We start from the raw sequence: 15,204 nt of genomic DNA on the forward strand, positions 1-15,204 counted from the left end.
AAATTCTGAAGAGAGGTGTGTTAAGCCCCTTAACGTGAGTGCACCATAACCTTCTCAATACAAGCTGATGTAGCAGACTTTCATACATTCTATGCCACAGGAAGTTGGCAACCTTAACGCATCCATGTCCTCTTTGTATCCCCCGTCCCCTTTTAATCTAGTACACGAAATACCTTGAGAACCACACTGTGGCTGGGGCCAGGAGCGTCTTCCAACGAGCTTGTGGCTACCACCTCCCCAGGAAGCCCAACATCCACCTCCTGTGGGCTGCATTTGAAGAGAAGCAAGGTCAGAGGAAACTTACCCTATCTGCACCCCTCTGCTGATTTGCTGGCCTGAGAAGCCCTTGGTTAGCTGGAAGTTGACTTTACTAAGCAGTTCAATAGTGGAGGAGGTGATAGAGTTTCTCATTGACATTTCACTAAGCCACCCAACCCTGTTTTTGTGTGTTCACAACCAGCCTGCTCAGTAACTCTTATTGAAAGATTGAGGCCAGATCTTAAGGGGCAGACATGACTGGTTCAGTTCTGAACTCTAAATTAGCTCTTCATGTGCTAGTCTCTCCCAGAGTGCTTAGCGAGCAATAGAATCTGGGAATGCTGGGCTAAGATTTTCAAAATCAGTTAGTGAGTTTTGAGTGCCCAGCGTGACACCTGATGTTTTCTTAGAGGTAGAGCGCTTAGCAATTTGAAAATCCAGGCTCCTTTAAGATGTCTCAAGTTGAGCAAAATCACTAGTCATTTCTGTAAATCTTGGCTCTGGCTCACTTTTCTATAAACTCACATGTAAGTTGGGATAGCCCACCTGGGTGCGTGTCTTCAAACCCCCAGCAGAGAAGAGCCAGAAAAATTATTTGAGAGTTGGAAAAAATTATTTACAGAGACTTAAGGAGCTCAGTCTCTTTAGCTTATCAAAAAGATCAATAAGTCATTTAATTATGGTGTATATAAGTACCTTCATGGGTGCGGGGGAGAGAAATACTGGATACTTAAAGGGCTCTTTAGCCTAGTGGAGAAAGGCAGAACAAGACCCAGTGGCTGGAAGTTAAAGCCAGACCAATTCCAATTCGAAATAAGGCATGTTTTTGACAGGATGATTAACGATCAGAACAAACTCCCTAGGGAAGTGGTGGATTCTCCATCTCTTCAGGTCTTCAAATGAAGACTGGATGTCTTCCTGGGAGATACTTCAGTCAATTATAAGTGTGTGCGCTCCACACAGGAGGAACTGGTTGATTCTCCAGCCTATATTATACAGGAGGTCAGACTAGATGATCTAATGGTCTTTTTTGGCCTTAATCTGTGAACTGCTGCCTAGTAAGGGACATACAGAAACCTAGGAGCTTCTTGGCCAGAAACCCTTTGCTTTAGCTGTGTCCATGTGTTTAAAATGTGTTCTTGTCAGATTTATATTGATTTCAATTGCAAATATTGGCCTGTACCATGTTTAAATTGCAAAGCCAAGACCATAATGTGTATCCGTGATGGTGCGCTATCCCCTTCAGTCTTTACAGGCTTAAAGCGGAGGTTAGATGATTTGGAAAATGCCGCTAAACCCTTTAAGCCCCCTAGTGTGGTAAGTTTTTTGCCTTTGAAATGAGTGAGACTCTCATACAACAGATTTAAAGCAAAATAAATATAGTCTCTAAATTCACTGAGCACCACATGTGCTTGCCATGCTGCCTGCCTTCACTGCCACTGTCACTTCTTTCTTTCTCCCCTCCCACATCTGTGCAGGAGACCTGGAGGAGGCACGTCGCATCTTGAAGTCTTATGAGGAGTCCATCCCTGGGCTGGCTATGGTTCGGCTGCGGAGGGTGAGCCTGGAGCGGCGACATGGCAACCTGGAGGCAGCTGAGGCTCTGCTGCAGGAAGCCATACGAGACAATGAGGGGATGCCCCTGGCCTCATTCTATGCCATCAAGCTGGCCCGACAGGTGTTGAAAGTGCAGAAAAATCTGATAAAGGCTCGGAAGGTTCTCATGGAAGCACTAGAGAAAGACCCGGTGAGATTTTGGGATGGGGAGGGTGACGTTCCCAAGAAGACAATGCATTAGGGTTTCTTGGTGAGATAGTGTCTCTGTCCAGGAGGGAACAGATGCTGTGGAAAACTGTTCTGCATAATTGCATATTTTTATTAGTGTATTGATTGCATCTAGGCTCCAGCTAAGATTGAGGGGGTGCTAGGCACTGCACACAGACCTTGACCAAGATTGGAGGGTCATCTTTCTGTGGTGCTGGGCACTGCACAGGCACCTACTGAGAGAGAATCCCTGCCCCAGAGAGCTCACAGGCTAAGTAGTCAAGCTTAGTGAGGGGTGACATTGTCTAGAGTGACTCTTGACTGAGAGTGCCAACCTCAAGGCAGACACCCCACACTACTGGTGTTTTCTATAATTAAATTTCACCAACCCAGTAACAAATGTGAACTCCTGGATCACTGTAATGGTCTTACCATGGAGTCACAGATGGTCCCCTTAGACTCTACAGTCTATCTTGCCACCCACACAAACTGGACTTAGTGCTAAATGGTCACTTACCCCAAAAATCACACCACATTCAGGTTGCTTCTGGTCCCAAGAGACCAGTCACTTAACCCCAGATCGATTGGTACCCTAGCTCTTACACCAAAGACAATGCCTATAGCCAGTCCTTTAATAAACTATCTAAAGGTTTATTAACTAGGCAAAAGAAATAAGAGAGTTATTTACAGGCTAAAGCAAGCAAATATACACACAAATGAGTTACCATGTAAATCCTAAGAGTGACAGAATTAGTCATCTGTCAATTCAAAGTGTCTTTGAGGGTGGACCCAGGAGGCAGACACTGGAAATCTTTGGCTTCAGTTTAGAGTCGCTGGCCCTGTCAGAGTTCAAACAGCCAAAAAGATGGAAAATTTTCCTGTGACAGTTTTCTTTCCTTCATTCAGCTTCCAAATCCATAGGACAAGTTTCCTTATATGTAGCATTTTCCAGGTGCAATAGGGCCATTAACCAGTCCATTGTATTGTGATATTCCTTGATGGCCTATCTGGGTGGGTGGGACAATTCCCTTGCCTGAGTTTACAATTTCAGAGCAAGGGAATTGTCCCACCCACCCATCCAGAAGGGCTATCAAAATCAAATGGGCCATCAAGGAAGGGGGTGTTGCGGGGCAGCGATCAGCATCCAGGTGATCATTTTCAAAATTATAAAGTAAAACTTACATATTTTCTTATAGCATGGAAAACAGACATTGCAAGTGAGATTAATGAATGCAGCAATTTACAAGCATTTCATAGAGTCTAAACACTAAATACCTATTTTGAGCAAAACAAACATACAGGTGAACTGGTCTGGGTCTTGAGCTATGAGTTTGTTGACTCTTAGCTTATGCCTGCAGCCTGGGCAGGAGCTGGCATCTGTGGCCTGCCAGTGTCACAAGGGGACTGAGGCACTGAGAAAGGAAAGGACGTGCCTGTGGTGGCAGAGCAGGGACTAGAACCCAGGTATCCTTATTCCCAGTGTTCCAGTCACTAAACTACACTTCTGCCTGACTCTTGGAGTGGCCCAGTCAAACAACTTCTAATATGAGAGCAGTCAGGTCGAGGGTTTATGGGAGTGTGGGGTGTGGTAAGCAAGGATCAAAGGGCAACAACCAACCATTAGCCATTTTGGCTTCTGTTAGTGACAGGGTCCTGGCTGAATTCCAGGTTAGACCAGTCCATTCTGCCTCACTAAATCTACTTTCCTCCTCCCCACACACACACTCTCATACTTGCATCTGAGTGTGGGATTCTTTTGCTGCTTGTATTAAATCATGGTGTGGTATTTTTGTGTGGGTCAACAGCTGTTGCGCTCCAGTACCATAGATAAACGATGAAGCACTTCAGGATGAAAGGAGCTGGGGAATTTTTTGAGTGCAGAAGAGACCTCTCCATAATTCCTGGAGCTGAGGGACATGTATCCTTAGTTCTCAGAATGAAGACTGAAGCAGGAAGATTTCAACAAGACTTCCCCGGTGCCTTCTGAACATACCTTTTCCACCTGGACCAGGCACCACATCTCTGATCTCTTCCTCTCCCCTGTGTCACACAGGCAAATGCAAAGCTCTACACCAACCTCCTGGAGATAGAGTTCAGCGCCGATGTCAGGCAGAATGAAGGCAACACCATGAACTGCTTTGAGAGAGCCCTGAGCAGTGGCCTCCCTGAGGAGACGAAGATTGTCTTCTCACAGCGCAGAGTGGAGTTCCTTGAGGACTTTGGGTCCAGCATACACAGGTAAGAGAACACCCTGTCTGCGTGGGGCTGTTTCTGAGACCCTCACCCCTTGGGTACAAAAAGTCAGATAATACAGTAACTCCTCGCTTAACGTTGTAGTTATGTTCTTGAAAAATGCGACTTTAAGCGAAATGATGTTAAGCAAATCCAATTTCCCCATAAGAATGAATGTAAATAGGGGGATTAGGTTTCAGGGAAATGTTTTTCGCCAGACAAAAGACACATACGTATACAGTACAAGTTTTAAACGATTTAATACTGTACTTATCAATGCTGACTTTGAGAAGCTTGGTTGAGGTGGTGAAGTCAGAGGGTGAAAGAGGGTAGATCGTCTGGCTGCTCCTCTTGCTGTTCTTTCCAAAGTACCAGGGGGTGTTCAACCCCAGGCCCTGCCCCCACTCCACCCTTGTCCTACTTTTCCTGCCCCTGCATACACACCCCCCCCGAGCGCATCGCGTCTTGCTCCTTCCCCTTCCCCCCCCAGCCTCCTGAACGTCGCAAAACAGCTGATTGCTGCGGGCAGGAGGCGCGGGGGGAGGGAGGGAGTTGCTGATCCGCGGGGCTGCCAGAGGGCGGGGGGGTAAGGAGGGGAGTTGATTGGGGGGCTGCCGGCCCACCCTGCTTCCAAGCCCCCATGGCCAAACAAGCAGACATTACGCAACTTTAAATGAGTATGTTCTCTAATAGAGCAGTGATGTAACAGCATTAACCGGGATGATGTTACTGTACCTAACTCTTGTACAGTGCTTTTAATCAGTACAGCCCAAAGCTGGCAGGTATAATTATCCCCATTTTACATATGGGGAAACTGAGGCATAGATAGTGGAAGTGACTTGCCCAATGTCACCCAAAAGGCCAGTGGTAGAGTTGGTAATAGAACCAAGGTCTCCTGCATCCCAGTCCAGAGTACTATCCACTAGGCCACGCTGCCCCCTGTCCCAGTGTCCACAGAGGGGAATGTTTTTGGGGTTCTCCTTCTCTGGTGAAAGGTACCTGATTGATGGCTCTAGAGAATTAAGCCCTCTATTCTTACACCCAGAATCCTCTAGCCTGGAACTGACTTTGGGTTAATTGCATCCACAAACATCAGATCAGTCACTGTGTGGGTAACACCAGCCCCTTGCCCTTGAATTACCACTAGGGATCATAGTTGAGACTTGATGGCCTAATCTTCCATCTTTCAAATCTGCCAACAGGGGAGACAATCATTCTTTCATAGGTTATAAAGCCAAAGGGACCACCAGTAAATACCCATTTTGTTGGGGGTAAAGATTTGGCTCAAGTGGTTGGAGTTTAGCATGCCACTTCTATTCCCACCTCTGCTAGGGAGCACCAGGGGCCAAACGAAGCTTGGGGCAAAACAAAGCACGTTCAAAGTTAGAGGGACAAAGCTTTCTCTTCTCACCAGTGCAAACTTTGGTAAAATCACTGAAACACACACAGCAAATTCTCCTGTTCTTAACCATCTGTCCCCTTCTGTCTTCCCAGCTTGCTGACAGCGTATGATGAACACCAAAAGTTCCTCAAACACCAGATGACCAGGAAAAGAGCCCCTGAAAATGGGTAAGGCACAGATGCTACCAGATTTTAAACAGTCTCTCATACATTGGGAAGTGTCATGAATAGAGAGGAGGGTCAGAATATTATATAGGAAGAACTAGATCGGGGTGGCCAAACTTACTGACCCTCCGAGCCAAATATGACAATCTTCAGAAGTTCGAGAGCCAGGGAATGCCTCTTGGGGCTTCAGCCCCGCTCTTGTTGAAGCGCCAAGCCCCGGCAAGTGCGCCCCACGGCACTGAAGCCCCAAGAACCCCTCCCCGCTGGGCAGAAACCAGAGACAATGCTCCTCCCTGCAGCTCCCATCTGTTTGCTACTGCCTCTGCACGTGGAGCTAACACCTGGGACCTGCGTGGAGGGGTTGCTGAGAGTAAGGGGGGACATGCCTTGGGTGTGTGACTCAAGCTGTTGCGGGAGGGGAGGAAGAATCTTTAAATTGTGCCCCCAAATCTCTGCAGGCCCCACTTATCTTTGGCAGAAGCCCCTAACCCCACCACCCCGACGCAGGGTAGGAGCCCCAAGCTCTCCCCCCAGCCTGGTAGGTGGAGAATAGGGGGGGAAGTAGGGGGCTCATTGAGGCACATTTTAACTGTAAAAGAGCCACGCGTGGCTCGCGAGGAACAGTTTGTCTAGTTCAGGGATGTCCAATCTTGAGGACTGGAGTAATAGAAATGGGATGAAATTTAATAGTACAAAGTACAAGTTTGTGAATTTAGAAACTAATAATTTCTGCTATAAGCTGGGTGCTCATCAATTGGCAATGAGGAGGAAAAGATGTCAGTGTATTAGTCAATCACAGAATTACTGAGAGCAACCAACGTGATGCAGCCATGTAAAGGGCAAATGCAGTACCATCAGGTGAGAGATTTACAGTAGAGATAGGGAAGTAATAATGTCATTGGACAAGGCACTTATAAGACCTCATCTGGAATACTGTGTACAAGCCTGATCACCTGTGTTCAAGAAAGATGAATCCAAAGTGGAATGTATGCAGAGAAGGGCTCCTAGGATGATGGGAATGAGAGCCAGTCTTATGAGCGGAGACTGAAAGAACTGGGCTTGTCTAACGTGGCAAAACGAAGGCTGAGAAGGGATCTGATGGCTCTCTATCAATACACTGGGAGATAGACCTCAGGGAGGAAGAAGAGCTGTTGAGGCTAAAGGACAATGATGGCACAAGAACAAATGGATATAAACTGGCCAAGAATAAATTTAGGATGGAAATTAGAAAGGTACTAACAATCAGAGGATTGATATTCTGGAACAGTCTGCCAGTAGAGGCAGTGGGGACAAACAACCAAACTAGTTTGAAGATGGACCTTGATAAGTTTATAAACGGGATTGTAACATGAGGTTGCCTGTAATAGCATGGATTGGATTTGACACAGGAGTCTCCTTCCAGTCCTGATTGCTTTATGGTGACCAGAGCTGTCAGTATCTGATCTTGAATGCCACCCTGCTCAGTTAAGACTCCTCCTTGCCAATTGTTGTACGCAGACTAAAAAGCAGCATTTTTGATGATTGACTTCCTTAATGAAGTAATGCTCATCCCAGAGCCCAGACAAGAATGTACTGTGTACCATACTAGGTTTCCTCTCTCTGATTCCAGACCCCTCTAGGTCCTGTGCTATGAATTGAGTTACTGATTGCATTTTAATTTTTTCCCCAGCTGCACTGACGAACCAGAAGACAAAAAGCTGAGAGCTGAGGACTCTCCTGGGATGGTCAACCCTGCGGTCACTACTGCAGGCATCCCACCACTGATGGGTGGAGATATGAGTACCAATCCAGCAGCCGCTTATAACTACAGCACCTGGTATCAGGTCAGCAGTGTGGCACTAATGCGGTTTTCTGAGCCCTGTATGCTAATGCATCTGGCAGGATTGAAATAAATGTGTGTGACATGTTTCCATGTCCATTTCCTGTTCTAGCAGAACAGCAGCTCTACTATAGTCCAGGTTGCAAGTTGCTTAACGGTTAAGATGATTGTTATAAAATCTGCATGGTGATTCAGATTGTCTTGAACTTGCTGTGTCTCACAGGGATGTGGGGATAGGGTTAGTGGGTCAAATTTGGATGTTGAACAGTGGAGAAGTAGGCTGTGTTGCAAAGGTGCTGAGAGAGTATTTAAAAAAAAAAAAAGGGAATTTAAATGCCTAAAAATGTCAAGGTTGCCTTTGTGGTGTCTTGTGCCCTTCCAGAATGTGGAGAATGGCTAAGTTTAAACCACAGAACATCAGGAAATGAAGAGTTAAGGTACATCCCGTGTCCTTCCCCACAAAGCAACCTTAACTCTTTCCTCTTTGAGCAATGCTCTACCATGCCAATAACACCCATACTAGCTCTCTCCCTTCACAGAGCTACAGAGCACATGAGCACTGTAGGACCCTGTCTGATAGCACCTTTTTGCTAAGGCAATCTTTGCATTTGGTCAGGTGTGCTGAACAAGAGGTACTTACACTCAAACACAATCTACTTCACACAAACCACTTTAGACTTGCTAAATGTTACCTCCTCTTCACTCTTGCCATGAGGATTCCTTCTGAGACATTGCCTTCGTTTATCCCTCACAAAGCCTTAGAGACCACAGACTACCAACAAAATCCCTATGGCAAGAAGACACCCTTGTGTACCTCTGTTGACACAACCTGCAGAACTCAGCACTGAAAAGAGGCATACTTAATCCCTCAAGGTATTGTGCACCTCTCATATCACAGTAACAGATCTCAAAGATGCTCCAACCAATCCCTTCACCATTCATTTAGCTACATCTAACACTGAATGCAGGTGGCGTGCATACAGATAAATGCTGGAATTTGGATCTCTGGAAAACACAATGGCACTTTCTCTTAGAACTTCCTTGTATCTCCTTATTGTAAATTCATAGCTTTTAAGACAAGCAATGAAAATTGGATCTTCTAATCTAACCACCTGTACAACACAAGCCAGAGAATTTCACCCAGTTACCTCTATATTGAGCCCAATAACTTGTGATTGACTAAAGCATCCAGTCTGGATTCTAAGACCTGAAGAGAAAATCCACCATATCTCTTTGTAATTTTATTCTTCACCACTGCCCTTACTGATCCATTCCTAGGAGCTATTGCCAGCTGTGGGGTAGTAGGCAGAGTTAAGTTTGCCTTGAAGAGGTAGTATGTGCCTTAGTCCTGTATTTTCTGGTTTTAAAAGGTTTTTGGTTAGTCACTTTGCACATTCTGGAAGACCACGAGGCAGGGCTGGGCAACCCTGAACTGTGTGTTAACGAAGTTCTGGGGTCTTTAATAAAGAAGTGTGTGGTCTGGTAATCGGATCAAAGGGCTGGGGTTCGGGATTCCTGGGTTTTATTCCTAGCTTGGAGAGTTTTCTGGTGGTTAGCAGAGGGACTGAGAGTTAGCCCTCCTGTGTTCTAGTTCCAGTTCTGGAAGGGGAATGAGCTTTTGTGGCTAGAACAGGAAGTCAGGGCTCTCAGGTTTTATTCCCACCTCTACCACTGACTCACTGACCTTGGGCAAGTTACTTGCCCTGTTCTTCTCTTCCCCTTCTCCCCTCCCCCTTTTATTTGCCTATGGGATTTGCTCCACAACTACACATTCTTGGCCTTCATAAGATGTAAACCTCCCTTCTCCAGCCCCAATAACTGATTAGTGCTATTGCAGGATATGGGACTAGATGAATCATTGGTCTGATCCAGCATGGCAGACTCTTCACTTTCCTATCCTCATCCAGTGTTACTGTGAGCTGTTTGAGTGGTCATATTGAACTCCAGAAGTGGATGAAGTGCTTCCTTTATGTATAGTGTTTGGATCCTTTGGGTTAAGGGTGCTATAGAAATTTAATTCTTTATGGTGGCCTCACTGTCAAAGGAATTTCCTTAATGCTGGGGGGAGAAGTTAGTCGCATGCTTCGCCCCACTCTGACAATAACTATGTTCTCTCTTCTGTTTCAAATGTAGAACTACGGCGTCTACGGGTATCAAAATCCATGGAACTACAACCAGTATTACTCTCAGAGCTGAAAGTGACGGTGTGAGATGCATGACCAGTTCAAAAGTTCAAGGAGTAGCCGCTTTACACTTGCTTCCAAGAAAACAAGAAGTGACAGGAAAGTGGCTGTTGACTCTCTTTGTAAGAGAGGGAAACTGAACTGCCTTGTTAAAAAGCCCCATTTCTCCTCTCATTGCAGTGAGCTGCCCTAACTCCTTCCTTAGCCCACATTACGAACCAGGTTAGATCATGTCTAGCCTTCACCTCCAATGGCAGCCACAGAGTGGGCACTGCCTCTTTGCACTGAGCTGATCTCTTTTCGGTGGAAATGTCTAAGAATCCCTTCCTGTATAGAGGACTCACACTGGCCTCACTGCAGACACAATGGGGATCCAAAAGCTGAACTCATTGGCAGCAATAACAAAGGAACAATCCCTTATTGGAGCTCATAGAGCAGAACTTTTTTTTTTATTAATTTTATTGGAACAGGCACCCAGGGAAGGGTCATTTTGTAAACTTTTCCTGTACATTTCATGTGGTATAAATAAATGTGCAATTAATCAGACCTTGTTCTTCAGCGCAGCAGAGGATGGAGTTTTGTTCACTTTCACATGGATGTTATAGTACAGCTCCCTCTCTTGGCAAAAAGCATTGTGCTAATAGGACATTATGTGGACACTTGCTGCTGTTGCATAAAAAATAAGACTGGTTCATCTGGGGCTAGGATAGATCTGAGCAAGAAAACACATCTTCCTCAGAAGGGGACAGATAGCATCCATCAGCACAAAGAAAACGGGATAGTTGGTTTATTTAAAAGCCCTTGTTCAACAACCACTCTTTCAGTTCATTGTCAAAATAGCCCTTGATACGGATGCTGCAGGTGATTTCGTTGACTTGAATAGGTGGTGGTTTCCCAGCAAGCTGAGTGAGGAACTCCTTAACTTCCTCTTCCAGGGCCTGAGGTTAAAGAAACAGAACAAGAATTAAGTTTCAATATAACTATCAAATAATGACAGTCCAAAAGTTTATAGGCATCAAACACTAGGCCAGGCTTTCAGCAGTTAAGAGCTAGTTTGACTGTCTTGGTTTAAAGCTGGGCATGTGTAAGGCATAACATCTCTGAACTATTTAGTGTTATGTTAATTATGTCTTGTAGGAGCTGCCAGAATAGCAGTGTCAGTGGTCCAGCTAGTCTGGTATTTTGTTTCCTGGGGAGGTAGATGAGTCTAACAAATAGATCTCTCCATTTTCTGCATCCATGCAAGGAGGAAAATGATCTCTCCTCAAGAAAGAAAGCTTTGCTCCTTATTCTGGACTAGTATAGCATCCCTATTAGCTTTTTCCTAACTAATATCACTGTAGTGGCTGTTACTCTGGGGAATATGTAACTGTCTTACAAAGCTGTATTTAGGGCCCTACCAAATTCTTGGCCATGAAAAACATGTGTCAAACCATGAAATCTGGTCTTTTGTGTGCTTTTACCCTATACTATAGGGATTTCATGGGGGGGGGGAGACTAGTGTTTCTCAAATTGGGGGTCCTGACCCAAAAGGCAGTTGCAGGGAGATCACAAGGTTATTTTAGGGAGCTACGGTATTGTCACCTTTACTTCTGTGCTCATACTATACCATGTTATCCTTACTTTTGCACTGCTGGTGGCAGCGGCTCTGCCTTCAGAGCTCCGCTCCTGGCCAGCAGTTGCCATTCTCCAGCTGCTCAGCTCTGAAGGCCGTGCTGCTGTAAGAGTAGCAGTACCGCAACCAACCACCCACCCCCCACCTCCCAATAACTTTTTGACTCCCTCCCCTCACACTCCTTTTTGGGTCAGGACTCCTACAGTTACACCACCATTGGATTTCAAATTTAAATAACTGAAATGAAATTTACCATTTTTAAAATTCTATGACTGAATTTGACCAAAATGGGCTGTGAATTGGTAGGACCCTAGCTATATTTCTCTGATTGGCTGTGAAACTGACTTCTGCAGGATACATTCAATACACATTCTCCTACTATTAAATTTTCATTCCCTTTTGGGGTAAGGAGAATCACTGAATATGCATTGTTTAAGAAGCTGTATCATCAGTGGTAGGCTGTTAGGAATGAGTTGGAATGGTGCATACCCAGATATCTCCTTCGATTTTCCTGATAACAGTCATCCTCCTATTGCCACTGGTGATGTCCTTATAGACTGGAACGTTGTGCATGCGGGACCGTCTCACAAAGTAAGGAAGGGCAGGTGGAGTATCTAATAAAAAAAACTGATTTCAACTCTAGGTCAGACCACTGTCTGCTCTGCATGCTCCACTAGTGAGCTCAGATCAGAAAAGTGACCCTGGTGACACTCAAGTCATCTCAGTTTGCAACTCTACTCTCCGTACCATAGACTCCCAGTACCATCTAAAAATCCAACTGGGTTGTTCCTGGCAAAAATGCAATCAGAATTTAGCTGACTTATGCACAAAGGCAGAACTGATGCCTGCTCATATGCTGTAGCTTGGCTAAAAATCTGACTGGAATAAATTTTAGTCACTTTTCTGATGCCAACTGCTTAACAAGGCTTGTATTTCTCAAGCTTTAGAAGGCCTCTTTTCCTGGAATAGGCTTACAGAGGGGTAAGCCTATTCCAGGAAAAGAGGCAGCATACCCTGCTGGAAGGACTACTAGAAGCCTTGATCACTTTGTATCTTACTCTTAAAACCACAAATCCTTGAAATAAAAGATGCAAACAGTGACTAGCTCAAAATAAGTTACAGGAAGCGAGGCCAGAGTTAGGGGCCAGTTTGTGTTGTTAGAAGTCAGAGTACTGCAGGTTGGGTGCCTTCTGATCTGAGAAAATGTATCTTTTTTGCTCTAGGCTCATATACCCTTCAGGGTTATGCAGCACTATGGGGGTAAACTTTCAAAGAGACAAATGACACCCAGTCATAGGAATATATAGTACTGTGACCAAAACCCACCACTTTAAAATCAAATGGAAAAACGTTTTAAGGAGCATATGGGACTTGCTAACATTCAATGCACTTACTGCAGCATAACCCATAATCTAGTGGAAAAAATGTAGGTGTGACACTAATTCCCCTTCACTTAAGAGCATTGAATGTTCTAAAATACTGTGGAACAGCGGTCACCTCGATCCTAGATGATCTCCCAGTCGATTGTGATCTCTGGCAGTGCAGTGGGACTGCAACTAAAGCTTGCTCCCTGCCTGCCCTGGCCCCACACAGCTCCTGGAAATGGCCAGTGCAGGCCCCAGGGGGGAGCAGGGGTCTCCCTCTGCACACTGCTCCTGCCTGCAAGCAGCTCCCATTGGCCGGGAACAGGGAGCTGTGGCCAATGGTAGATGCAGGGAAAATGCTTGCAGAGAGGGGCAGCAGGCAGGGGCACATTAGTCCCTTCCAGGAGTGGAGTGGGCAGGGAGCCTGCCTTAGCCTGCTGCGCTGCTGACCAGGAGCCACCCATGGTAAGTTCTGCCCAGCAGGAGGCTGCACCCCACTCTTAGCCCCCTCCCAGATCCAGCACCCTAAACCCCCTCCTGCACCCCAGCCCTGACCCCCCTGTACCAAAACTCCCTCCCAGAGCTTCCATCCCTCACCCCCTACTGCATGCGAACCCTCTACCCCAGGCTTAGCCCAGAACCCCTTCCCACACTGAAACCCCCCAACCCAGAGCCTGCACCCTCTCCCGAACCTCTACCCAGGGCCATCCCTAGTTATTCTGGGGCATACACAGCCCCTCCCAAGGGGGGGTCCCCAGGCCTCCATGGGGGCTGGCTTGGGGGGCAGGAGGGAACCACCCCCCAGCACTCACTGGCAGCACAGCTGGGTTGCTGCACTTCCAGCTACCGGTGAGTGCAGGCCCAGCCCTGCTGCAGTCCTCAGGAGAGTGGGGGCTGGGATGGAGCAGGGCTGGGGCTTTGGGGAAAGTGTGGAGTTGGGGCAGGGCTGGGGTGGAAAGAGGCAGGGCTGGAGCAGCACACAGCTGCACAGGGCACCAGGAAATGTGGAGTCCCACACAGCTGCATACTTTGCATATGGGTAGGGACAGCCCTGCCCCTACCCCAGGCCAGTGAAAATGAGTGAGGTTGGAGAAGAGCAAGCAAGGGGGGGAGGGGGTGATGATTCTGGGTTGCCCTTAAATTCAAAAAGTGATCTTGAGCATAAAAAGGTTGGAGACCACTCCTCTAGCTCAGGCCAAAACTGGTCTTCCTCACAATAGCACCATCTTGGGCTCTTATCTCATTGGTGGGAGGAGCTAGTCAATGCAGAACTGGGATACAGGCACAGCATGCTAAATCAGCACTTAACAAAAACAAGGAGTCCAGTGGCACCTTAAAGACTAACAGATTTATTTGGGCATAAGCTTTTTTTGGGGGGGGAACCCACTTCTTCAGCTGCATGGAGTGAAAATTACAGATACAGGCATAAATATATATTGGCACATGAAGAGAAGGGAAGTTCCCCACTTGTAAGGTAACTCTCTTCATGTGCCAATATATATTTATGCCTGTATCTGTAATTTTCACTCCATGCAGCTGAAGTGGTTCCCCCCCCCCCCCAAAAGCTTACGCCCAAATAATGAGTCTTTACAGTGCCACTGGACTCCTCCTTGTTCTTGTGGATACAGACTAACACAGCTACCCCTCTGAAACTTGGCACTCAACAACAGTTGCTACAACTAGGCTTTTAGAATTTGATTTTTGTTTTGATGGATAATGTTTTAAGCAGCTTTTCCAATTTAAATTTCCAGTTGTGAAAAATCATGGCTTTTAAGCATTTTGTTGATTTAAATATACACAATTGTGGGAAATTAGACATGTTGAATTGACCTTTACTGAGCCATGGAATCCTTCCAAACCCAACTCCAGGAGAGGGGCCCTATACTGTTACCTGATGGGGCTCTCCAGCCCGACGGGGTGGGGTACTCGGCGTGTTTGGGGGGAGCAGGAATTCTGGTGGGTGGAATGAGTCTCTCCACAAATTTATATTCTTCAGTGGATTCCACAATCCCGGGATAAGGGGGGTGGTGGGTCTCAGGTTTGTCCTGGGACTGGCTCTGAAATGCAAGGGGGGAGGGTAAATAACCTTCAGGTGCTGTTCTCGTGCTATCCCGCCTGCGGGAGCCGAGCGCTGCCTGTCCCGCCCCGCCCCACGGCGGGCGCCGTTTCAGTGGGGCAGGAGAGCCACCCCCTAGCGGCGGGCGGGCGGTAAGGACGAACCGGCTACCTGAGCCCCCGTTACCGGTACCTGCCGGGCAGTCGCCTGTAGCAGCCGCCGGGCCCCCGCGCCCCACACGCCACCCGGCCGCCTCCTCAGCCCCGCTAAAGCTATGGCCGCCGCCATCTTGTTACCGCGTCCGGCTAGGACCGAGGGTGGGGGTTGTGACGTAAAAATAGGACGCC

The 15,204-nt window shown here is 46.8% G+C and overlaps 2 protein-coding genes across 4 annotated transcripts in view; one reads left to right on the forward strand and one right to left on the reverse strand.

Annotated features, from left to right (window-relative positions):
- The window catches only part of LOC117880344 (pre-mRNA-processing factor 39-like), a 24,771-nt gene extending 14,403 nt beyond the window's left edge, over positions 1–10,368 (forward strand). For both annotated transcript variants that reach the window (XM_034776438.1, XM_034776439.1), the window contains exons 9-14: positions 162–288; positions 1,737–2,005; positions 4,076–4,260; positions 5,749–5,823; positions 7,490–7,643; positions 9,773–10,368. In XM_034776438.1, coding sequence (XP_034632329.1) covers positions 162–288; positions 1,737–2,005; positions 4,076–4,260; positions 5,749–5,823; positions 7,490–7,643; positions 9,773–9,835 — 873 coding nt within the window. In that variant the 3' untranslated portion in view covers positions 9,836–10,368. The remainder of the gene's footprint in view (positions 1–161; positions 289–1,736; positions 2,006–4,075; positions 4,261–5,748; positions 5,824–7,489; positions 7,644–9,772) is intronic.
- MRPL49 (mitochondrial ribosomal protein L49) lies at positions 10,255–15,193 on the reverse strand. Of its 2 annotated transcripts, none has more exons than XM_034776445.1 (4): positions 15,050–15,193; positions 14,693–14,858; positions 11,927–12,051; positions 10,255–10,760 (listed from the first exon to the last, which is right to left on the reverse strand). In XM_034776445.1, the coding sequence occupies exons 1-4, from the start codon at positions 15,143–15,145 to the stop codon at positions 10,614–10,616; spliced, it is 534 nt and encodes a 177-aa protein (XP_034632336.1). In that variant the 5' UTR covers positions 15,146–15,193; the 3' UTR covers positions 10,255–10,613. The 2 variants fall into 2 exon arrangements, with proteins under 2 accessions (XP_034632336.1, XP_034632335.1); XM_034776444.1 differs by having other exon boundaries at positions 15,029–15,179.
- Positions 15,194–15,204: the final 11 nt, after the last annotated feature.

Source organism: Trachemys scripta, chromosome 7 (assembly GCF_013100865.1).
Source record: "Trachemys scripta elegans isolate TJP31775 chromosome 7, CAS_Tse_1.0, whole genome shotgun sequence".
Classification (NCBI taxonomy): domain Eukaryota; kingdom Metazoa; phylum Chordata; order Testudines; family Emydidae; genus Trachemys; species Trachemys scripta.